We start from the raw sequence: 22138 nt of genomic DNA, 5'->3' as shown, positions 1-22138 counted from the left end.
CCATCTTAAAAAGCCACTTAGAATTTAGGAACCTAAATCTCAATAACGTTCAATGAGGTTCCTAAATAATTTCTGAAAATGACACCTCCTCTCCAGTTTCCTCATCTTCACCTAACATCCTTGTGGCAATTCCAGGCATTGATAACTTGGAAGAGGAATACTCAGAAAGAGATTGGTATATCTCTAGCTTCCTTGTAATGTGAGTTAGTAAGTGGAAGCAGGGAGGAAAGTTAGCATCATGTGACCAGCAGGTTTTCCACAGAACACTAGTGGTCCATTGACCACAGTTCAAGAACTGCTGCGGTAATACCACTTTTGATAATTAATCACAAAATGTATTTACAATTATTGATTCTGTTCTGTTCAGGTTCTTCTACTGCACCCATCACCATAATATCAGAGCATTTTCCAGAAGTGCAATAACCCAGACAACAGCATTTTTGTTTTGAAAAGGAATTAGGCAAACATTACCTACGTCCCCCTTACCAGTGTATAAAAATTGTAATGATGATAACACCAAAAATACCCTGCAAGAATAATGGCTGTTACAAACTGGAAGCAAATATGAGCTACACAAGTTGCACACAGGTTGCCTATGTTACTTTCAGCAAAATTGCAGTTTGAGACAATAGCTTTATAAATCATTCTGATAGCTTCCCTTCTAGAAAATTTTCTCATGAGAAGTGGTGTCTTGTGCTTACTACAAGAATCAATACAAAAGCCAGCTGAACTCTGCAGTAGCAGTTTTGAAATTAGTGACAATCTTGATTAGGATTTGATTATTTGTTGCATGTCCTCCGAAGTGTGATAACTAACAAAGAATTGCATGCTCTTAATAGAGATATCAGAAAATGTGTCTGGCTTGGAAAGATGCTCTGTCTTGCATTATTCATATTCTATCATGCAAGAAAGATTGTTTGGAGCACAAGTATTAACACACTGGATCAGACACATGGGCCATCTAGTCCAGTATCCTGGTCTCCAACAATAGCCAGTGCCACATGCTTAAGAGGAAGGCATGAAACTTGTTTGTGGAGGAAGGTTTTTTGCTAATATTGTAGGAGAATTGGTTTGTGTTCTGAGTCATTTGGGTTGATAGCCTTTATAATTTTTTAATTAGCTGGTATGATTATAGCTGATTCTTATTATACAAATCTGTATCCTATCAAGCTCTCTGCCTCAATAATATATTGCGAACTCCACAGGATAATTATACTTTGTGTAAAACATTATTTCTTTATGTTATTTTTATATTTGTTACCTTTAAATCTGATGGGTATTTGCTTGTTGTTCAACTCTGCTGAAACCAAATAGCCCCAATCTCTCCTCAAAGAGAAACCTCTCTATGCCTCTGATCATTTGCCCGGCTCTTTTCTATTGCTGCTGTACCCATGGAATGACCAAAAGGGAATATGGTGTTCAACATGACACCATATTATTGAGTAATATAATGGCATTATAATCTGTTCAGTTTTATTTTCTACCCCTCTCTTACAACAGCCTAACATTTTGACTGCCATTGGGCCCTGAGCAGATGTTTTCACGCCTCTCACAAAAGCTTCCCATGTATTACAAAGAGCTGTAGTAATGACTGTAAATAGTATTCAGGAACATATATATCCATCCCCTAAGTTTCCATCCTCTCCCATCTACAATATTTTCAAGTATGACGTTAGATAACTCCCCGTAAGGAGACCTTGCGTACATATATGACAGAGATGGAAGGGATTTTTATACCCTATGGACACGAACACAGGCCTGATATCCTCTTCTTCTCCATCTATCATACTAATCCACTGTGATGGAATTTAAAGCATAAATACACATCTATTGCATCTGGGACAGAGACTGCAATATAGAAATGATGGATGAGAAACAAAAATATATAGATATTAACAAAAAATTCACAGTGATTCTTCTGCACAGAATATACTGTACTCTACATGGATTATATTCGTGGCAATACCCCAGCATTTTGCTATAGGACTTGTGGGATTATAGGGACTTCTAAGCATTTTTAGTGGGGTTGTCCAAAACAGAAAAGCTGCTGACAGAGATAAAGTGCTCTGTGTGAACAAGTTTATGAAAATTTGGGATAGTTTTACAATGGAAGCTACAGTGGTGTATATGGATTTGTGTTGTCTAGACACCATTTATCATCTACTGAGACACTGGGAATGCAGCTCGGAAATGTGTAATTTGGCCTGGTTTGTTGTTACTGATTACTTTGAGCAATGTTGCTGTTTACAGAGAGATTAATGATCAGCTCAACTCTTTATTGGGATTCCAGGGATTTGATCTGCTGCAGCTGGATATGCAGGATTTTTTTATGTTTTAAAAAGGGTTCTTCCCGAGTCTCTGCCTGTCCCCAGAACTTCCCAGAGAGGTGATTCCCAGGTGCGGAGGTGACTTTGTGTGCTAAAACCTGGAGCTACATTACCTTTAGCATGGATTTCACTCACAGATGGGGGGGGGGGAGGGGAATGATGCAATCCCTTCCAGCTCTACACCTGTCCCTCTTCCTACTTCCCCTGGGTGCTTCCCCCCACCCCATGCTGAGATCTGGTGGAGAAAGCATCTGACTCTTTCACTTCCTAGTGGAAAGGGCTATGAACAGAGGGTCTCCTCCACATGGTTAGCAGGATGATCAGGTTCATTTTCATATGAGCAGCTTGTGTAGGTTTAAAATAGACCCCCTGATTAAGCTGAATAGAGGGAAGGCCCGGCTGAGTTGCCAGCTTTGGTAACAGAGAGTTTTCTGCAAGGCTGTGTCAGCAGGACAGAAGCACATTGGTTCACAGTGTAGTCTTGAATAGACAAAGAAAATTGCCCCTTGCTAACAATGGGTGTCATCAACAGGTGCCCAGCAAAGTCTAACGGCAATGGCCAAACCATGTTCAGCACAATTTTAGAAATGAGTTTTAATCACTGCTTCTGAAACTGTGTAGAACACAGCTCTGACCTTGACAACACATGCAGACATGTCTGGCACCAGTTCAGCTGCACCTATTGCTCATACTAATCATCAGCAATGAGTAATTTTCTTAGACAACGCTTTTTTGATGGTTGTTTGTGCAGCAGCAAAAGGGACAGAATACAAAGAATTGATTGCTCCATTTATAGGCTTGTTGCTTTAACCATTTTGGACTCCATTGCTTTGTCTGAACAAGAGGATTTTACCACTGGTTCAGCTGAGCCCATGTTACCTCTGGTGAGAGTCCTAATGTAGAGAAGGTTCCCATATGCCTAGACCCGTTTTTACCAACATGTTGGTAAAATTGCTTTCACCAGGTTTAAATAACATAGTAGTAAAAATGCCAGAAGCGACAGGAGTCTCTTCTACACTATGGCTCCTACTGCTTCTCTCACTGCTCCAACTACACTGGTGCCAACACTAGTGGGAATAATTTTGTAACATTTCCTGCTGTAGACACAGTTGCTACTATCAAATAAATAGCAAACATCATGGCTTCCAGATCCGGAAGTATGGAGTAAATTAACATGTTGAAAGGAGGATATACACACAGCTCTCCTGAACTCTAATGGAAGTGGTGAGTGTAAATCCCTATAATGGGACAAAAAGAGATACTACTCAGCATCCAAATTCACCCATTTAGATTGGCTAGGATGTGTGAAGAGGTGCTTTTTTGTTAATCACACAGGGAATTCAGCTACAAAGAGGGGTACAGCTGTGAGAGGAATCTTTCCCTGCTGGAACGAGACCCTCCCATCTATAATCAACTTGCTGTGCCTTTTCCCAGAAACATAACATTTTCCTTTCTCATACACTATGTGCAAACATCAGTCTTGGCAATGATAATGTTTCATTAATAATAGTGTCTTCAGTTGCCGGATAAAGCCATTAACCATGGCAATATTAACATTTAATCGGGGTTTTTTAATTGGGTGGATTTCAGAAGAGCTTCATCTCCTGGGGTAACACAGCATATGCTTTTCCAATGGCAATTTTTAACAGCAATGGATTTCTACTGAAATCTGAACTATTGATACAGATATTAGCCAAGGCTGCCCTCTATCTTCCTCTCCTTTCAACACAGCCCATTCTTTCACAGAGCTTACACTGCCACTAAGCCCAAAGTTTCAAAAGTGAGCACTAGATTTAGGAGTCCCTTTTTAGACAGATACTGCCTGATCTTCAAAAGCCCTTAGCTCTCAGCAGCTCCCATTGAGAACAATGGGATCTACAAGGTAGGAGCTCTTTTGAAAACCTGCCAAATAGGGCCTGATTTTCAGAGTTGCTGAGCACCGGCAGCTCCCACTGGAATTGTGTGGGCTCAGCACCTCTGAAAATAAATCCTGCAGGTATCTCGAGTTGAGACCCAATGACTGAGACCCTCAAAATTAGTAAACACTTTGGAATAACGGAGACTAAATTTCTGTGCTTAGCAAGTGTATGAGGGGGCTGGGGAGGAATGGGAATGATATTATGAACCAGCTCGTAGTAATTTTTCAGTAAGCATTCCCCTCACATATCATAATTCCAATTAATAAGCCTTAATCAATCCTTACAATGAAAAGGGCTACCGAGATAATCTCTTGGATCAAGGAAAGGAAAATTTAACTGGAACCTGCTATCAACTCAAAGCCATTAAGTCTAACTGAGGAAGTAAGCAAATTTTTCCTATCTCACTGATACATAGAACACTAATTTACAGTACCCTGTAAAAAAAAAAAAAACAACAACAACCACCCCAACTTTACAAAGATGGCTATGAAGCTTGTAAAAGATGTCACACAAGATAGCTACTTAAGAGAGTGTCCAGCTAATTAAAAATAAAGCCTGGTGTTTACATTTGCAGACTCAAAATAGTTTATAAGCTGTATTCTCAAGGACAAATTCCTGACGAGACACAAGAGGTTGTAACACATAGTCAAAACAACCAAAACATGTTTTGAAAATGTTCAGTCTCCTCCCCATAAATTGGGACGCTCCATTTCTTGCCAGCAAAATGTTTATATTCTGAGTCTAACAACTAACATCTGAAAGAAATGGGGTTTTATGTGTTTTGTTGTCAATATTCAGGTTTAAGTTTTTGTATGCAATTTTACAGAAATGATGGATAGAAATAACCAATGCCACATTCCAACAAACTTCTGAAAATGTGCTTGACATAAAATTCCTGTGAGCAGCAACATACTTTTTCTGTATTTTCTCTCCCAACATTCTCAGACCTAGGGTACACATATTTTATATGATCTATTTATCTTGCTCCTCCTACCTGAGTCATCTAATGATACCACAGTCCAGTTTGTGACATCTTAATACATCATAACAACCAATCATATGATGGCAGTAACACTGGACTGTAGTCTCACTAAATGAAGCCAGCAAGAGCACGCTGATTAGAAAGGAGTAAGTTACTCATTCCATACAAATATCTTGGTAACCATCACTAAGTGGAAAATAAGCAAAGAAGAGTTTTATGATGTCAGAATGGCTGGAAAGTGACAATGTGAAATTTGTGGTGTTTGCTGATGTATGGACATTTCTCCTTAAGTAAAATATACCACACAAGTTGTACAATTCAATGCATATTTTTGAACTGTTTTATCACTATTTCTCTAGTTTCCTTGGGCCTACATTTTGAAAAATGATTAGTGTTTATGGGGGTCCAACTTAAGACATTACAGGAGCCTAATTCTCAGAGGATGAGTGATTAGTACTTCCTGAAAACTAGGCCCCACTAAGATGTCTCAGGTTGGGCACTCAGAAATGCAGGTCCTCCAAACGCACTAGTCATGTTCCTTGGCACCATTTTATTGCATTGCAGACATACAGCATGCAGTACCAGCTAGATTTTTATTTGATAAGGAATAGCTTGAGTCTCTGATCAATCTTTCCTTAATGTTTAAGTAACTCTTCCGTGTATATATATTTATGTTTATATTCAGCACTATGATAGGACTCCACTTCCTAATGGGACATGCCTTAATTTACTAGATGTCATGTGCATGTGTACATACACAAAATTCGTGTTTGTGAGAGGAAGGAGCATTTCTCTCTGTTCGCCATGTTAAACCAAGCAATTATATATGTGAAATAGTTCTCATCTTGTCTTCCTTATTTTCTACACAAAACAATCTTAATATACTTGTACTCACAGCACTGTTCCTGTGCTTTTCCTTATGATTTTAAACTGAAAGGAGGGATGATTTATAAACTCGATGTCATAGCTGGTGTCAGCAGCAGCAGTGGATGGAGACTCAATCTTGAGTGGAACTTCAAATCGTTGGCTGTTAGGATCATAAATCTAAATCAAAGTGAGAGTTGGCACAAAGTTGTTGGTTGGTTAGTTAGCTTAAGTTACTTGGACTTTGTTTAAAAAAACAGAACAACAACAACAAAACTTACCTTAAACCTGAGTCGGTCTTTCGTCTGGAACTCCACGTCCATGGCAACAGGAGAAATATCATTGCCGAACAGTGACATCATGGTATTACGTTTCATCAGCATTAACCTACAAACACACTTAATTACCACACACCAAAGTGCTCAAGCACAAGAACAGCCATATACAGGGCAAAACAGTGGAAAGGATTCAGCTCTATTAATCAATAGCAAATGTTTCTGGACAAGAACTTCCATAAGTCATTAATTTGTTAATAGATATTGCTGGGGTTGGGCAAAGGAGGGTATTTTTTCCCCAAAATTCAGCTAGGTAGCATGGACTTGTACCCTCTTGTGGAAGGTCCAGCTATTCTACAAAAGGGGAGTGGGGGAAATTTATGCCTATGCATTTATAAATGTATTCTAGAATCAGAACCCAAAACTGTATGTAGCTTTTAGGCAGGCCAACCAAATGTGAATGCATAAAGAATGATTACAGACTTAAACAAGCAATGGTAAAGTTTACCTCCAGCCTTTAGCTGTCTTTTGCGGCTGCCCATACAGAGAGTACCCATATGGGCCAACTTCTGGGAAAGAGCACCAGGGGGCATTGGAGACTTTTGTAGAACACCAAATGCAGCCCTTTGCCTCACATGCCTCTTTTGAGGCACCTAGCTGAGGGTGGCAATCAATGCGTTTCTGAACTGGAACATTGTTAGGGCAAGTTGGATCTTCAACTGAGTCATAGAAGCAAAATGGAACGTTCGGAGCACTAGTCTCACACCACCGGCAGCCACGACTTATGCAGGAGGTTTCAGTAGCTCCAGGTTCTGGATGACAGTCTTGCCGAAGGTCCTCAGAGATTGTTGCTGGGCATGTGCTTGAGTAAAAAGGCTGAGCTAAAACTAAACCAGGAAGGAAACAGATACTGAGCATCAAAAACACACAGGAGTTCAGCATGAAATAATGCAACTTACTTTTGTGTAGATATAGCTAGAAAAATTAGAAGATAAATAGTGGATAAAGCAATAAATAGAATTGTTATGGAGGCGTGCAGCCTTGACTGGAGTCAAGGCTGCTCTGAGATCAGCTCTTAAATAAAGGCTAAAAATCCTGTTTCACTTTAAAGATTGAATTTGATGTATATTTACTACTATTAGTAGTATGTTTGTATTATTATAGGTTTCAGACTGGTAGCTGTGTTAGTCTGTATCAGCAAAAACAACGAGGAGTCCTTGTGGCACCTTAGAGACTCACTAGCAACTAACATTCAAAAACCAGTAGGAGAACACGTCAGTCTCCCTGGACACTCAATAACAGACTTAAAAGTGGCAATTCTTCAACAAAAAAACTTCAGAAACAGACTCCAATGAGAAACTGCAGAACTGGAATTAATTTGCAAACTGGACACCATCAAATTAGGTCTGAATAAAGACTGGGAGTGGATGGGTCACTACAAAAACTAATTTCTCCCTGCTGATACTCACACTTTCTTGTCAACTGTCTGAAATGAGCCACCTTGTTTATACTGGCCTCATCAGCACTACAAAAGTGATTTCCATCCCTTTCTGTCAACTGTTGAGAATAGCCCACTTCCACCTTAATTGAATTGGCTCACTAGCACTGACCCCCCACTTGGTAAGGCAACTCCCATCTTTTCATATGCTGTGTATTTATACCTCCCTACTGTATGTTCCACTCCATGTATTATTATAGTTAGTCATCACTAAAAAACCCAAAACTAAGCTAGTCATCCTCATAACCTTACAAACAGAATGTTACCTAGTTAGCTATTTCTTTTGGTCCAATCCTGCACTTCCTCTCCCATGCAAGTGGGTCCCATGTAAAGAGGGGTTTGCAACAATGGGATTCTATAGTGTTAAAAAGTCGCGACCGTTATCAAATATTACAAAAAGGGGGAATAAATCTACTGCATGTAGAACATCTACTCTCAATTTAGCATATGGGAATTTCAGTACTAAGCCCTGATCATAATTAAGGCCATTATTCTCAATTATTGCAACAATATTTTGGTGATTATTTCATTTTGAAAATTAAATACTATCTTAAATGATTAAAGCTTTTGTATCTAAATTTTAAATGTAGACTATTGCATTCTCAAAAGCTTGAAGACCTTACTGCATAAAGAGCTTGACTATACTATTGACCTAGTGGTCCCCATTTAAATATGTGTATATGACAATATTCATATCTGCCTCTTACAAGCAAAGATTTGTGATGGCAGTTTAAAATCTAGAATGATAGGATGAGGAATGAGATTATAGATTCACTTCAAAACCTTCCAGGATTCCTGAGTTTATTCCTGAGCAAGAAGTGGGAGAGGAATGACAGTTAAGTATTGTCTAAACTGACAACTTTTGGAAAATTTCCCATGATTGCTTTAGCAAGGATGCATTTCCACTGGTTACTCCTGGGTGAATTCTGCACCACTGCACATCCACAGAATTTATGTCCCCTGAAGATTTCTTTACTTTCCCGCAGAAAAATGACTTTCTGACAGGGAAGCAAAGGGAAGTCATAAGAGCAGTCATGTGACCCTCCCCTGCAGTATGTTTTGGGTGCCCAGGGCAGCCAGCAGAGAAGTAAATCACTGTGGGGCAGGAGGCAGGACTGGGGAAGACCTGGCTGGTGGCTCCTACCCTGTGCCGGGCTTAGCTGCTAGTCCCGGCTGGGCAGGATGGGACTTCCTCTTCCCTTGCACGGCATCCAGGGCTGGGTCAAATCCACCCCCAGATTTCTCCCCTGGCTGCAGGAAGTTCTGCAACCTCCCCACCCCCCGCTTCCTGCACCCATTGCTCCTCAGCTGCAGGGGGAGAGATGCCTGTACAGGGAGCTGCTCCCCCATCCACCCAGCCCCCGTTCATCCAAACCCCCTCATACCCAGACCCTCCCTCTGAGTCGAACCGCCCGCACTCAGAATCCCCCGCACTCAGAACCCCCTGATGAGCCCCACTCTCCCTGCACCTGGACCACCCCAATGAGCCACCTGCACCTGGATCCCCACCCCACTGAGTCCCTCTTCCCCAGCATCTGGACCCCCTCACCCACACACCCCTGACAAGCTCTATCCCCCGCCACACCCAGACCCCGCCCACTGCTGAGCCCCAACCACCTTCACCTGGACTCCCCCAACAAGCCCCTGTGCATCCAGATCCCCTCCACACCTGGATCCCCCCCGAGACACCTGCACCCAGATTGCCCCATACGGAACCCCCTAAACCCATACCTGGATCCCCCCCACATTAAGCCCCTCCACACTTGGATCCTGCCTCGTTGAGCCTGCCTGCCCACACAGAAGGGCAGGGCTCTGGGGTGTTTCTGGGGCAGGCCAGGTCCTTGCGCTGTGTCAGGGTTGGGTGCAGCCTCACCGGTGAGTCCGTGTCCCAGGGGGGTGGACCTGCACAGTGATCTCCCACGTCTGTGCAGCCAGTGGCCTGTGCTCCCCAATTCCATGCTGGAGCCTCCACATTTATTTGACAAATACAATTTTAATTTTTTTGGCACAGAATGCCCTCAGGAGTAACTGGTGCTAGACATAGTGGGAGCTTTAATGTAGACCAGTTGCTGGAATTTTTAGCACTGTAACATCTAGGCCTGATCTGAGCAGAGTTAGATGACAAAGAGAGCAAAACTCTTGCAGCTGGTCTGTATAAATCCAGAAACGTGGACAAGGTGATCCAGTGGATACAGTGTACTTGGACTTTCAGAAAGCCTTTGACAAGGTCCCTCACTAAAGGCTCTTAAGCACAGTAAGCAGTCATGGGATGAAAGGGAAGGTCCTCTCATGGATCAATAAAGGTTGAAAGACAAAACAAAGGGTAAGAATAAATGGTCAGTTTTCACAATGGAGAGCGATAAACAGTGGTGTCCCCCAGGGTGTACTGAGATCAGTGCTGTTCACATATTCATAAATGATCTGGAAAAAGGGGTAAACTGTGAGGTGGCAAAGTTTGCAGATGATACAAAATTATTCAAGATAGTTAAGTCCAAAGCAGATTGCGAAGAGTTACAAAGTGTAGCCTTTTATTTTATTTAAAGTGAATTTTGTAATGTGGTATTACACAACTGTGGGTTCAGTTCTGGTCACTACAGTTTCAAGTTTAACAGAGTAGAAGTCACCTCTGCTATTTGCTTCAGATTTAGAGTCTCTAGGAACACAAAGACCAACGGTAATGACCACACGCATTCACAAATATAAGGTCTAATTTATTTTACAAGTTTTATTACAGTTAACGTTATGATTACCCAAGCATATAGAAATTCTATAAAGACCTATACACAAATATAGTTATACTCACATCCTTAAAAATAGTGTTGGGTCTGATGGGTCTTCCATGGATTGATTATTAGTAGAGGAATGGCTCCTGCAGGAGTTTCCCATAGGGAGCTCAATTTTCCCGCTCTGGGCACCCTCTTTTTATAATGTGATTCTGTCTATACCTACATTCTTTGCATGTACATGGAAGAGTCAATCCTCTCTTATCCTAGAAACATAAGGGACCCCAAATTCTATAGGCTATGTAGGCTCTCGCTAACATTGATGTACAACCTGTATCCTGTGGTTAAGACATATGTTGGAGACAATATGTGCTTTTACAGCATTTTTATAATTTAAAATTAATCATCTAGCTAGATTTTCACAATATTACCACTTGGTACCTCTTTTCCCATAATCTTAGGGCACCGGGTTATTCTTCCGTCATTTACTTATGTCAGCATTCCTTAGCTTCAAGGCCTAAAAGAGGTAAGCTAAAATCTTGCAGGCCTCAGCTTACAGGCCGTGCATTCCAGCCCTACTTACTTAAATACCGAATACATGATTATTTCCTATAATACTGATCAATCTTATACTTCTATATATGACATAGCAGGTTAGTTAATTATAACATCACACAATGAATAATAAACTAAAATCATTGGCTAAAAAAGGGATCTCACAAAACTGGGTGACTGGGCAACAAAATGGCAGATGAAATTCCATGTACATAAATGCAAAGTAATGTACACTCCCAGCTATACATTCAAAATTATGGGATCTAAATTAGCTGTTACCACTCAAGAAAGATCTTGTAGTCATTGTAGAGAGCTGTCTGAAAACATCCTCTCAATGTGTAGCAGCAGTCAAAAAAGCTAACATGTTAGGAACCATTAGGAAAGGGATAGATAAGAAGACAAACTATCATAATGCTACTATATAAATCCATGCTATGCCCACATCTGGAATACTGCATGGAATTCTGGTTACCCCATCTCAAAAAAGATATTGAACGGGCATCAAGAGGGTATGGAACAGCTTCCATATGAGGAGAGATTAAAAAGACAGACTTTTCAGTTTAGAAGAGACGATATGATAGAAGTCTTTAAAATTGTGAATGGTGTGGAGAAAGTCAATAGGGAAGCGTTATTTACTCTTTCACATAACACAAGAACCAGGGGTCAACCCAATGAAATTAATAGGCAGCAGGTTTAAAACAAACTAAAGGAAGTAATTCACATGATGCATAATCTGTGGAACTTATTGCCAGGGAATGTTGTGAAGGTCAAAACTATAACGAGATTCAAAAAAGAACTAGAGAAGTTCTTGGAGGATAGGTCCTTATAAATGCTCCCACTAACATTCCTGGAGCTGTACCAGTACTAGAACAACAGAAGGAAGTAGCCCTAAAATTAACACTCGGGGAGAAAATTAAGTTAAAAACCCAAGATTATGTAAAGCTTCATCAGCTGTTCCATGCTTTAGAGACAGGAAAGGAACTGGGTTGCTCAGGTAGAAATGGCCTTCGTTAGAGTGGGCTGAGATCACAAATTTTCAGTTTTCTGCCTCTATCCATCGGCATGAAGTCAGAATATTGACCCAAGTGAAATCAAGCACTTTAGTCAACACCAAGTTCAATTTGTTTAAAAAAAAAAGAACCATTCCCCCCTCATGCTTGGGCATTCCATGTAAGTCTTTGCATTGGATGCCCCCATTGGCATAGTCTATCACAAAAGGTCTTTTAGGACCTGGCATTGGTTTACCTCCGATTTGGCCCTACATGAATGACTACAGCCATGGGGAACATCAACAAGTTTCATTCCTCTTTTTAAAATGGGTAACTAAGCTTGTTGAATCAAACACTTTGTGTCACATGCCTGTGTTGAGCCATTCCCTGTGGGGAAAATGCCAACACATGGAGACAGCTAGAATTAAAGTTGCTACACCAGCACAACTAGCTGCTTTCAATAGGCTGTAGAGGTAATCTTTGTGAAGCACAGTCACGTGTCTCCCAAGAATAATAGCCCTGAGTTTACTCTCGACTTCTTCCTTCTGGATTACCCTGTGCAGGCTCCTTGATTTTCTAGCACTGTTGATGTGACCATAACCAGTCACAGAATTTACAGTTGGACATGGATGATCATTGAAATCTCCCATGGTGCAGCCAGCCCATGGAGTGATATCGAATTTTGTTAATGGGTAGTGAGATGAGAAAGGAAAATAAATCAGGGTTTGGAGCTCAACCCAACTAAATAAGGGAGATCTGAGAGTAGTATCTCCCACAGCATTAGCAACCCCCTCATCAATTTAGGATCAGAGATGGTGGGTTCCGTAGGGAAGCCCATCTACCTTCTTCTTAGCCAGAAGTGCACGTAACCTAAAGCAGGGTTGAGTAAGTGCACATGTGAGGTCTCTATAATATACAAATAACTTCATATTGTTTATATTTAGGAACTTTGAATATTTATGACTTTTGCTAATGGTGCTGTACATTATATAAGAGAAATGAGAGCTGCCCCTTTAAGAAGAGAGTGGGGCAGGGGCTAGAGTGTACAGTGTATGGGTATGCCTCTGCCGCTGCAAGAGGAGGCTGGCTGGGAGCTGGGCACTGAGGAGATCTCCCTCTGAAAGAAGCTCCTAAGGACAAGGTTTGAATGCCCAGAATAAACAGTGTTCTCCTGGAAATGATGAGTCTTGGGACTGAGGGTGTCACATACACATGTTGGGGAGACGGGAGTCAAAAGAGGGAAATTAGGGGGGACCCTTGAAGTTCAAAATGGGGTCTGAAGACTCTCCCCAAAGAGATTGTCAGCAACAATGCAAGACAATCTTGCTTTCACTCCTGCCTTCCACTTCTTTTGCTCTTTTAAGGAGGTTATCAGTGCTCATTATAATCTGTTAACAAGCATGGCTAAAGACGTCTGACCTTTCACGAATCTTGAATAATATCCAGTTGAGCGATAACTCTCCTTTTGTCTCATATTTTTCTTGGTATTAAGGACACTGGAATTAAAATGAGATCACTGCTGAACACTTCAACTGGAGCAGCACAACAGATTCTTTTTTAACTCCTCTCTTCTCACTCCATGCTAGGCGACCGCTCTCTCCTCCCTTGACGCCCTACCCCTCTTTTTTGTTCCCAGTCAAACTACCCCAGTTCCGCCCACCTATCAAGTCCCTTTCAGTAGTCTGGTTTGGGATGTAGGAAAGAGTTTTGGGTTAGGGAATGCAGGAAAATGTAGCGGATGCTTGAGACACCTACGTTAGCTCTGAGTACCACAGCTTTCTAGGACAATGTGGTAAGACCATCTGACACTTCCTACTTTATCTCCTGAATCATGAGCAAAAGAGCTGGAAGAAAACACAGAGACTGGGCATCAGTGAGCTAGGGCCATTTATTTGTTCCAGTGATCTTTGGCATGCTGGGGAAGAGCCTCATATCTGTGTGTTTTTGGTTGGATCCAGATAAATCCAACAAGGGGAGGCAGTCGAGCTTCCTGTACATCAACTGGAATCCACTTCTGAGTTCAGGGGTCAGACCAGGAAGTCTATCGATGAATATTTAATTTTGTCCAGAAAGCTTTTGTGTTCAGTGGTCCCCTTTGTGCTGACCTCCTCTTGTGTTCCAAGACCAGGTATTACCCCTGGAATAAGAGAAGCCCCTTCTCTGGTATCCTTGTAAGTAGAAATGAAAACTATTCTGACTTTTTATGCAGCCCTGTAGGTCTTCTTGGACTTACCAGCAGCAGAAAGCAAACTTTTTGGCTCCCTCTATTGTCAGTCATCTTTACAGTCTTCTCCCTGAGCAGGATTCCACAGGATAATTTTGAGGGGCAGAGAAGTACTTTTGAATAGTTCTCTGTTGTCCTAGATGAAACCAAAGAGGGTTCCTGGCCATTGATTTATCTGCTAGCTTCATGGAGTCCAAGATCCATCTGCTCTGAACACAGTAGATATGAGAGAGCGAGTGTCTGGAGAGGCACATGCATGCATATATACACATATATAGAATCAACTTTAATTTGGCATGCTTTTGAGGGGTGAAGCTTTCTACTTCTCTCCCCCAGGACATAGTGGCCATAGAACAGCATATGGTTGGTCGCCAGTCAAGCTTTAAGGGCATCGGAAGAAGTGCCAAGGTTATTCCATTCTCATAGTGACTTCTATTTTCCTGTTGGCAGGGTCATTTGGAAAAAAATGCCCCTCAGCTGGAATTAGCATTCCTTTGCCAGGGATGCTAATGCAGCTTCATTCTCAAGGACAAAGGTTCTAGGACCCTGTCAGCTTTGTCAGGAGTTTCTTATGCCTCCCTAATGCTTTATTTAAATACAGGGAAATAGTAAGCCCTAATTAGCTTTTGCATCCTGGGCTTTAGATGATGACTCCTTTTTCTCTGGCTGGATCTCAGTGGTGGACACCATTTTCCTGCTCACAGTTTCCAGCATGTCAGGTGAAAGAACATCCTTTGTTTCTCTGACTCAGATAGTGATAATCTTCAGATTATCACTATCTGAAGCAGAAATTCCTGTTCTTCCAAGGGAGGAGATAGACCTTGCGGGAGGAGATACAGATCTAGATCCTACTGGGCTTCTCTCTTCTTCTTTGGTTTTCGGGGCTGGATGACTGAACACAAAGGACTGGCCACTTCTTATCTCTCTTTCCCTTTTGGGTCTTTGCCCATCTGAAGGGAGTAAGGAAGGCCTCTTGAGCTCCAATGGTCTGTCACCAGATTCCTTCCTCAGCTCACCCCCGAGGCCCTGGGCTGAGCCCTTGCACTCACCCAGGCCTCTGCTTTGCAATGTCCAGGTGTTCCACCACCCAGCCCAGTTGTAAAAAAAAAAAAAAAAAAAACTCAGTCTCTGCTGAGCCCTAGACAGTCTGCCCCTTCCAGGGCTGTCAATGAGCACAAAAGGAAATTAACACAAATTAATTGTCCTGTGGATGTGGTAAGACTCTCTTTCTTAAGAGATGCTTCTGGTAAGCTGTGGTCCCAACTAGGCTCACAGGCCAATATGGAGAAATAGTTCCCTCCAAAGGTGGATCAGCAGTAAGCCCTCCTTTCCTTCAGGAAGGGGTCACTAGGCAGTGGTCATCCAACAAATCCTTGCCTTCAGTCACCCCTCTCTGCAGTAACTGTAGACCCACTCTCCTGGCTGGTGTGCCACTGGCTGGCCTGGTTTCCTCTTTTTAAGTTCCTCCCTCCAAATCTGACATCTCTGAAAGGTGTAGCATGATGGGGTCACCTGAGCCCATAGTAGCTCATTAACCCTGTGTTGCCCAGGGTGGGATTGATTACACCCCCCCCCCCCCCCCACACACACACACCTTTTCAGCTGATATATATTTGGAAAGTAAAAACATTTGTAAGAGCACTCAAATATTCCCCTTGGGAAGGAGAATTAGAAAGAATGCCAGACTTCTTATGCACAGACTCAAACACCCCCGTAAGAACTGGGATGGAACTCTGGGGCTTTCCCCTTTACAAATGGGTTGGCCTGTGGGATTCAGGGGAGTTTAGAAATTACTACCCAAAAAGTCCTTTCTCAAGGATGAAGGTCCTGTTTGCAGATTACCAAGAGATGAAGAGGACTGACCTGCCTTTGTGAAGATGTCTGTTGAGGAGTCTTGGCTGGTGGGGAGGATGCAAAGACTTCAACGAGCTGCCCAGACTCTGAGCCCCCAACACTGGCAGCTCAGAGTCTATGGGCTGAAAGCAATCATGGTAAAACTCTCTGCTATGGCTCCTTGAGGAAGGAGCAACTCTACCTCTGATTTGCTTCATCCAGAATATGAGCAGGAAGGGAGAAATGTGAGGGAATGAGCTTGACAGGCGGCCCTGTTTGGGGGGAGTAAAACCCCTAAAGTAATTTCCTGAAGGGAGAGAACAGGGGGTGGGGTGGAGGGAAGATCTGCTTGTTAGGGGCCCCCAAGTCAGCTTTAAAAACTAGGACTGCAGGGGACAAGGCAGGATTGGTGACATACTGCCGTTTCCACTGCTGGAGATAAATCTGGCACAAAGGCAGAAAGGATGTGGCTAGGCCTGAGGGACAAGTCTGAACTGCCTCTCGTATTTTCAGGAAGAGAGATGGGGGAGTCTAGGGGAAAGGAAACAACTTTCTGGATCCTAACTTAACTGCCAGCCCTGCAAAACTCACCTGTTGGTCAGAGTCAAGCGAGACTCTTTCCATCCATGTGCATCACTAAATGTTCCACAGCCCAAACTTAGGTCTTCACTTACACCCTATTCAGCCACATGAGTTACAAATTCTGGCCCCCACTGACAAATGTGCAACCCCTTTGCGGTCTGTTGCTTTGCACAGGTGTATCTGAATGCAACACAGTAACACTGTTGATGAAAGATGTGGACAAACTGGAAAAAGTCCAGAGGAGAGTGACAAAAATGATTAAAGGTCTAGAAAACATGATTATAAGAAAGACTGAAAAAAATTGGGTTTGTTTAATCTGGAGCAGAGAAGATTGAAGGGGGACATTGTAACAGTCTTCAAATACATAAAAGGTTGTTACAAGGAGGAGGGTGAAAAATTATTCTCTAACTTCTGAGGATAGGACAAGAAGCAATGGAGGCTGCAGCAAGGGCAGTTTAGGTTAAACATTAGGAAAAACTTCCTGCCAGGCTAGTTAAGTACCAGAACAAATTGCTTAGGGGGGTTGTGGAATCTCCATCATTATCTAACCTGTTCTTAAAAACCTCCAAACACCTGTCAGGAATGGTCTAGTTATTACATAGTCCTGCCTTGAGTGCAGAGGACAGGACTAGATGACCTATTGAGGTTCCTTCCTGTCCTACACTTCTATGATTCTATGCACAAGGTGGTATGAACCCAGCTCATTTAATCTTAGCTATGTTAGTTCAGCTAAAATGCAAAAATAGGCTTGTTTTTAATCCCTAAAGTCAGCAGACATGATTTAATACACAGAACTAGCAAATCTGTCAGTTTACATGGTGTTTTTTCAGACTAGAGCTATACTAACTTATTTGTACACTGAAATTCTTTATAAAATGGGCATTTTGAAAGGACAACTGGCTCCCTGGCAAAATTTCTGATTCTGTAGATGTCAGAACATTTAAAAAAAAATAATTTCTCTTGCCAGTTTGAAGCACTGAGTCCATAGCTGATTCTGAAAACCAGCCCTTGTAAGTCTCGGGTGCCGAAAGGCACAAGTAGGTTCTCTCATGCAGCTGCTGATTCCCAGACACATTTCTAACTGTTTTGGTGCAAATGAGGTCGGAGCAACTTGAAAAACAAAAATAAAGAGAGTCCCTTCTTTCTTTTATGCCTCCCTGTTTTAAAACCCTTAGCTCATTTTTGCTGGCTTGATGGCCTGTTTCTGTGTAAACATTAGTAGAAGCTGGAATTGGAAATCAGCAGTTGAAATTAGTAAGAGCTTTTGCTGCCCACTGGTGGCTTTTTCAAGGTAATTTCCATGGAAACGGATGTTGAAAATAAGTACCTTGAAATATAAATATGAAAACTTCTCCTACATGTTTTCTCTTTCTGATTCCAGTTTTTTGAGAAACTAGATTAGCAAATGCTGCACTACTAGGTATCCCTGAGGAGGATGAGTGCAACCACATTTTCTCCAATGTAATAATACTGATAGCTTACATGCTGGGATCATTTGCATGTTTAAAAGGTACATTACATGGCGTAGCTAGTCCTGGTGTGCAGAGGCTCCTATGATGTCCCCTCCAACTTTCTCCCTTACTTAGGCTCTACACTGAATCAATCAATCTCTAGTATAAGTGGGTGCAGCTCCCAGCCTCAGAAGTGGGAGCTGGGCAATCTTATCTTGGGGCTGCCTTCCCTTTCTTAGGTTTCAAATGAGGAAAGCACTTAAGTACATCCTTAACTTTTAGCACGTCCCATTGACTTCAGTGTGACTATTCACGTGCACAGAATTAGACATATGCCTTGGTGGATCAGGATCTAATTGTAGCACTGGACAGACATCCTAGTCCCTCTTTATCCCCATTGCAGCCTTCCCTTGCCTGCGATGGTTTCCAAATCTACTCCCATTTTGTTTTCTCCCTCTACCGTTCTCTTCCATACACAAAATGCCTGATCTCTTCTCCATGTAGCTACTTTGTATTTAGAGACACTACATTCAGCTTCTGAAAGCTGCTTATTGCAAAATAGAAATATCATCTGTACTGACCTGCAAGCAGAACAGCAAAAAAATGAAGACTCTTGATTCGTTTCATGGTCAGACAGGTAGAAGTAGTTCACACAGTATGTCAGCCTTTTATAATGGGCAACACTATGACAGTTACATCAGCATATCTGTAATTTGAGACACTGCAAACATTTTCCAAACATTAGTATCTGGCATGAGATTAACCAAAACACATGATCTTCTACGCATGTCAGGTAAAGTTTTTCTACTGGATAAAGATACAGAATGTAAAACAAGTTGGTTACTAAAAACTAAAAGTAAACTAAAATTAAAATTGAAGAGCTGGATGCTTTCCTGTAGTCTGCCAGATGGAAGACATCAGAAATCAGGCAGGACCTGTGGGGTTTCATGGCTCTGCTCCCAGGATCTCCTCACCAACTGTCCCACTGATGGGAAACATTAGTCAGACAGCATGAGGGTGACCTATGGTAGTCACCTGGGCCGTCTAGTAATGAATGTGTTCTGCAGATTACACGGTAACTATACAAATCTCACATCCACCAATCCATACCCAGGGCCGGCGCTTCCACTAGGCGACCCTAGGCGGTCGCCGGGGGCGGCATTTTGCCGCCCTCGGCGGAAATTCGGTGGCGGGGGGTCCTTCCGCTCCAGGTCTTCGGTGGAAATTCAGCAGCGGGTCCTTCACTCGCTCCAGGACCCGCCGCCGAAGTGCCCCGAAGACGTGGAGCGGAAGGACCCCGGCCGCCGAATGCTCAGAGCAGGAGCGCTGCCACCTATGGTGGCAAAAACCCTGGCGCCGCTCCTGTCCATACCCCTAACCGGGTAGTGGGATTAGAACCCTGAACTTTCAAGCTCCAAAACCACAGGTCTCTAGTACAATTTAAGCTACAGATGAACTCCTGCAGCTGATGGTAGTAGTACCAGATGCCTTCTGCTCTCTGTGGACCAGACACTAGAGGGCACACTCATTCACACACATAGCTGCCACCTAAGGGTTTTACCATGGGAAGGTGTGATATGGTCCTAAAATCTTTCGAGCATGTACCTTTTTGGTAGTCAGAATGAGCGCTTAAACTCCCAGTGTAAATGATGCTTCCTAACCTGAACACAACTGTTAACTCAAACAATGCTATTACTTTGCAAATCTCAACTAGAATAAATTAAGATTATTAAGTGAGAAGATTTATGAATTTTCATCTACTTTTCAAATTGATTTAATGTGATGGGAAATTCATGTAACAAATTAATAGAAATTTTCAAGGCTTTTGTCTGTTTTGTTGTCCTGTTGTGTAGTGTCTGGAATTTAGATTGTGAGCTCTCTGTGGTGGGGAATGTCTGCTTTGTTACAAGTCTGTACTGTACCTAGCAAAATGTGGCCCTAATCCTTGATGGGGTTTCTAGGTGTTATTTTAACACACATAGTAAATAATAAAGGGCAATTAGAACAATGAAGCAGTACAGAAGTAGAATCTATGGAATATTTTACTCATCAGATCGTTCTATTGCATTAAAACTGCATATTTCATATAACATTTTTGGCCTCAGGAAGCATACTCTAATAATGCATTCTTTACAGACAGAATGGTGAAAAATGCACAGAGAAATAATTCACAGTCACATGTTTATTTAAGCATCACCTACATAAGCTACAATTTACAGGCTGATATTTTCTGCAAAAAAAAAATAAAATAAAAAAAATTCAAACTGTTTTTGAATCTACAGAAACTTTTAAAACCTGCAGAATTTACAAATTAATATTTGGAGCAGCTGGGTAAACTATACATCCTCTTTCAATATTCACACACTGCAGCATTTTAAAATCCACATAGGCACAAGATAAGATATTCTCTTTTTACAATCCATCTATTTACATAGCTTTTTCCAATGCCGGTGGTACAGTTCTCATAGTCACTGCCAAGTTTGCAAAACATAGCGTATCTGAAATATTTTTAGCAGCATAGAAAATTAGATAAAAATGAATGACAAATTGCTGTTAAAAAAGAAAATGTGAGATGATTAAAAACAAGTTCATAAGAAAAATAGATTAAGATATACGTCTATTATGACATTAAGAATACTGTTCATTACAGAATATAGGCAAAGCACTAATAAAACATAACAATTTAACAGCAATTTAGTTCTAGTCCTGAGCACAGAGTATACACAGCTACACAACTTTGGTCAAAAAAAGAGTATACGCTAACATTAACACAAATCATATGGCATTCATTGTTAGCCAGAAACAGTCATATTAAAAATATCTGTCACACTAACAACTTTCTCAGATATTTTATTCAGTCTACTTTTATAACATCAATATAGGTAGCCTTTTACAATCTCAAACCAAGACCTAGTTTAATTAAAGGCTTAGTACGGTATGCATCATTCCCATATTATCCCAAGATACAAATCAGCTCATCAGAATGTCAGAGAGTGAAGTACAATAGAGTATTTTGTTTTGTATTTCAGGTTATAGGTTTGAGACTTTTATTAGAGCAGATTACTTTCCAATTTGTTTAAATTACAAGTGTTATATATGCACACAAATCCAGCCATTAGATATATCAGGGAGACTCAAGTATATTACCAATAGGCTATTTTTAAATACAGTATACAGGGCAAGTGTTCTGAGGATATCAATTCTAGTAGAATACAACACATATTTACCAGTTGGGATCAGCTGCATTTTCCAGTTGTCAGTGTTTACCTAGTAAATGCATTGCAAAGTGCACTAAGAATACACAGCATTTTATCACAATATTCATTTGTGCCCATCATTTCAATTCACGTTTAATTACTGGCAATATCTTCATTTGCATCTCCAGTATCAGAGATATGTCCATCTAGCAGGTTGCGAGCTTTCCAGATCCTCACAGTTCGATCACTGTAAAACATTTGTGATATCAAACAGAAAAACTGAGCAAAAAAGAAAAAAAAAAAGTTTCTGGAAATGTTTAGCTTGTCAATTTATTTTAAGTTGGTTTTAAGTATATACCTATATACTCGTTCATAAGCCGAATATTTTTGGTAAAAGAGTGACGCATCAAAGAGCGGGGGTTGGCTTATAAAGAGGTCTACAGCAAAATTTGATGATTTTAAACTCTATGGAATCATTGAATTGAATATCTAATACAGGGATCGGCAACCTTTGGCACGTGGCCCACCAGGGTAAGCACCCTGGCAGGCCGGGCCAATTTTTTACCTGCCACGTCCGCAGGTTCGGCCGATTGCGGCTCCCACCGGCTGCAGTTCGCCGCTCCAGGCCAATGGGGGCGGCGGGAAGCGGCGCGGGCCGAGGGATGTGCTGGCCGCCACTTTCTGCCACCCCCATTGGCCTGGAGCGGCGAACCGTGGCC

The 22138-nt window shown here is 41.7% G+C and overlaps 2 protein-coding genes across 2 annotated transcripts in view; both read right to left on the bottom strand.

Moving 5' to 3' along the window:
* The window catches only part of LOC135895655 (sucrase-isomaltase, intestinal-like), a 31935-nt gene extending 25481 nt beyond the window's left edge, over positions 1–6454 (bottom strand). The window contains exons 1-2 of the mRNA XM_065423794.1: positions 6374–6454; positions 6124–6272 (exon numbers count right to left, since the gene is read on the bottom strand). Coding sequence (XP_065279866.1) covers positions 6124–6272; positions 6374–6454 — 230 coding nt within the window. The remainder of the gene's footprint in view (positions 1–6123; positions 6273–6373) is intronic.
* A 14775-nt stretch (positions 6455–21229) lies between these two features.
* KIF21A (kinesin family member 21A) overlaps positions 21230–22138 on the bottom strand; it is a 113364-nt gene continuing 112455 nt past the window's right edge. Inside the window, exon 37 of the mRNA XM_065423792.1 lies at positions 21230–21666. Within this exon, the coding sequence (XP_065279864.1) occupies positions 21573–21666 (94 nt within the window). The 3' untranslated portion in view covers positions 21230–21572. The remainder of the gene's footprint in view (positions 21667–22138) is intronic.

Source organism: Emys orbicularis, chromosome 1 (genome assembly GCF_028017835.1).
Source record: "Emys orbicularis isolate rEmyOrb1 chromosome 1, rEmyOrb1.hap1, whole genome shotgun sequence".
In the NCBI taxonomy this organism is placed as follows: Eukaryota; Metazoa; Chordata; order Testudines; family Emydidae; genus Emys; species Emys orbicularis.
The sequence above is the reverse complement of the archived record's forward strand: the minus strand, read 5'-3'. Positions and strand labels throughout refer to the sequence as shown.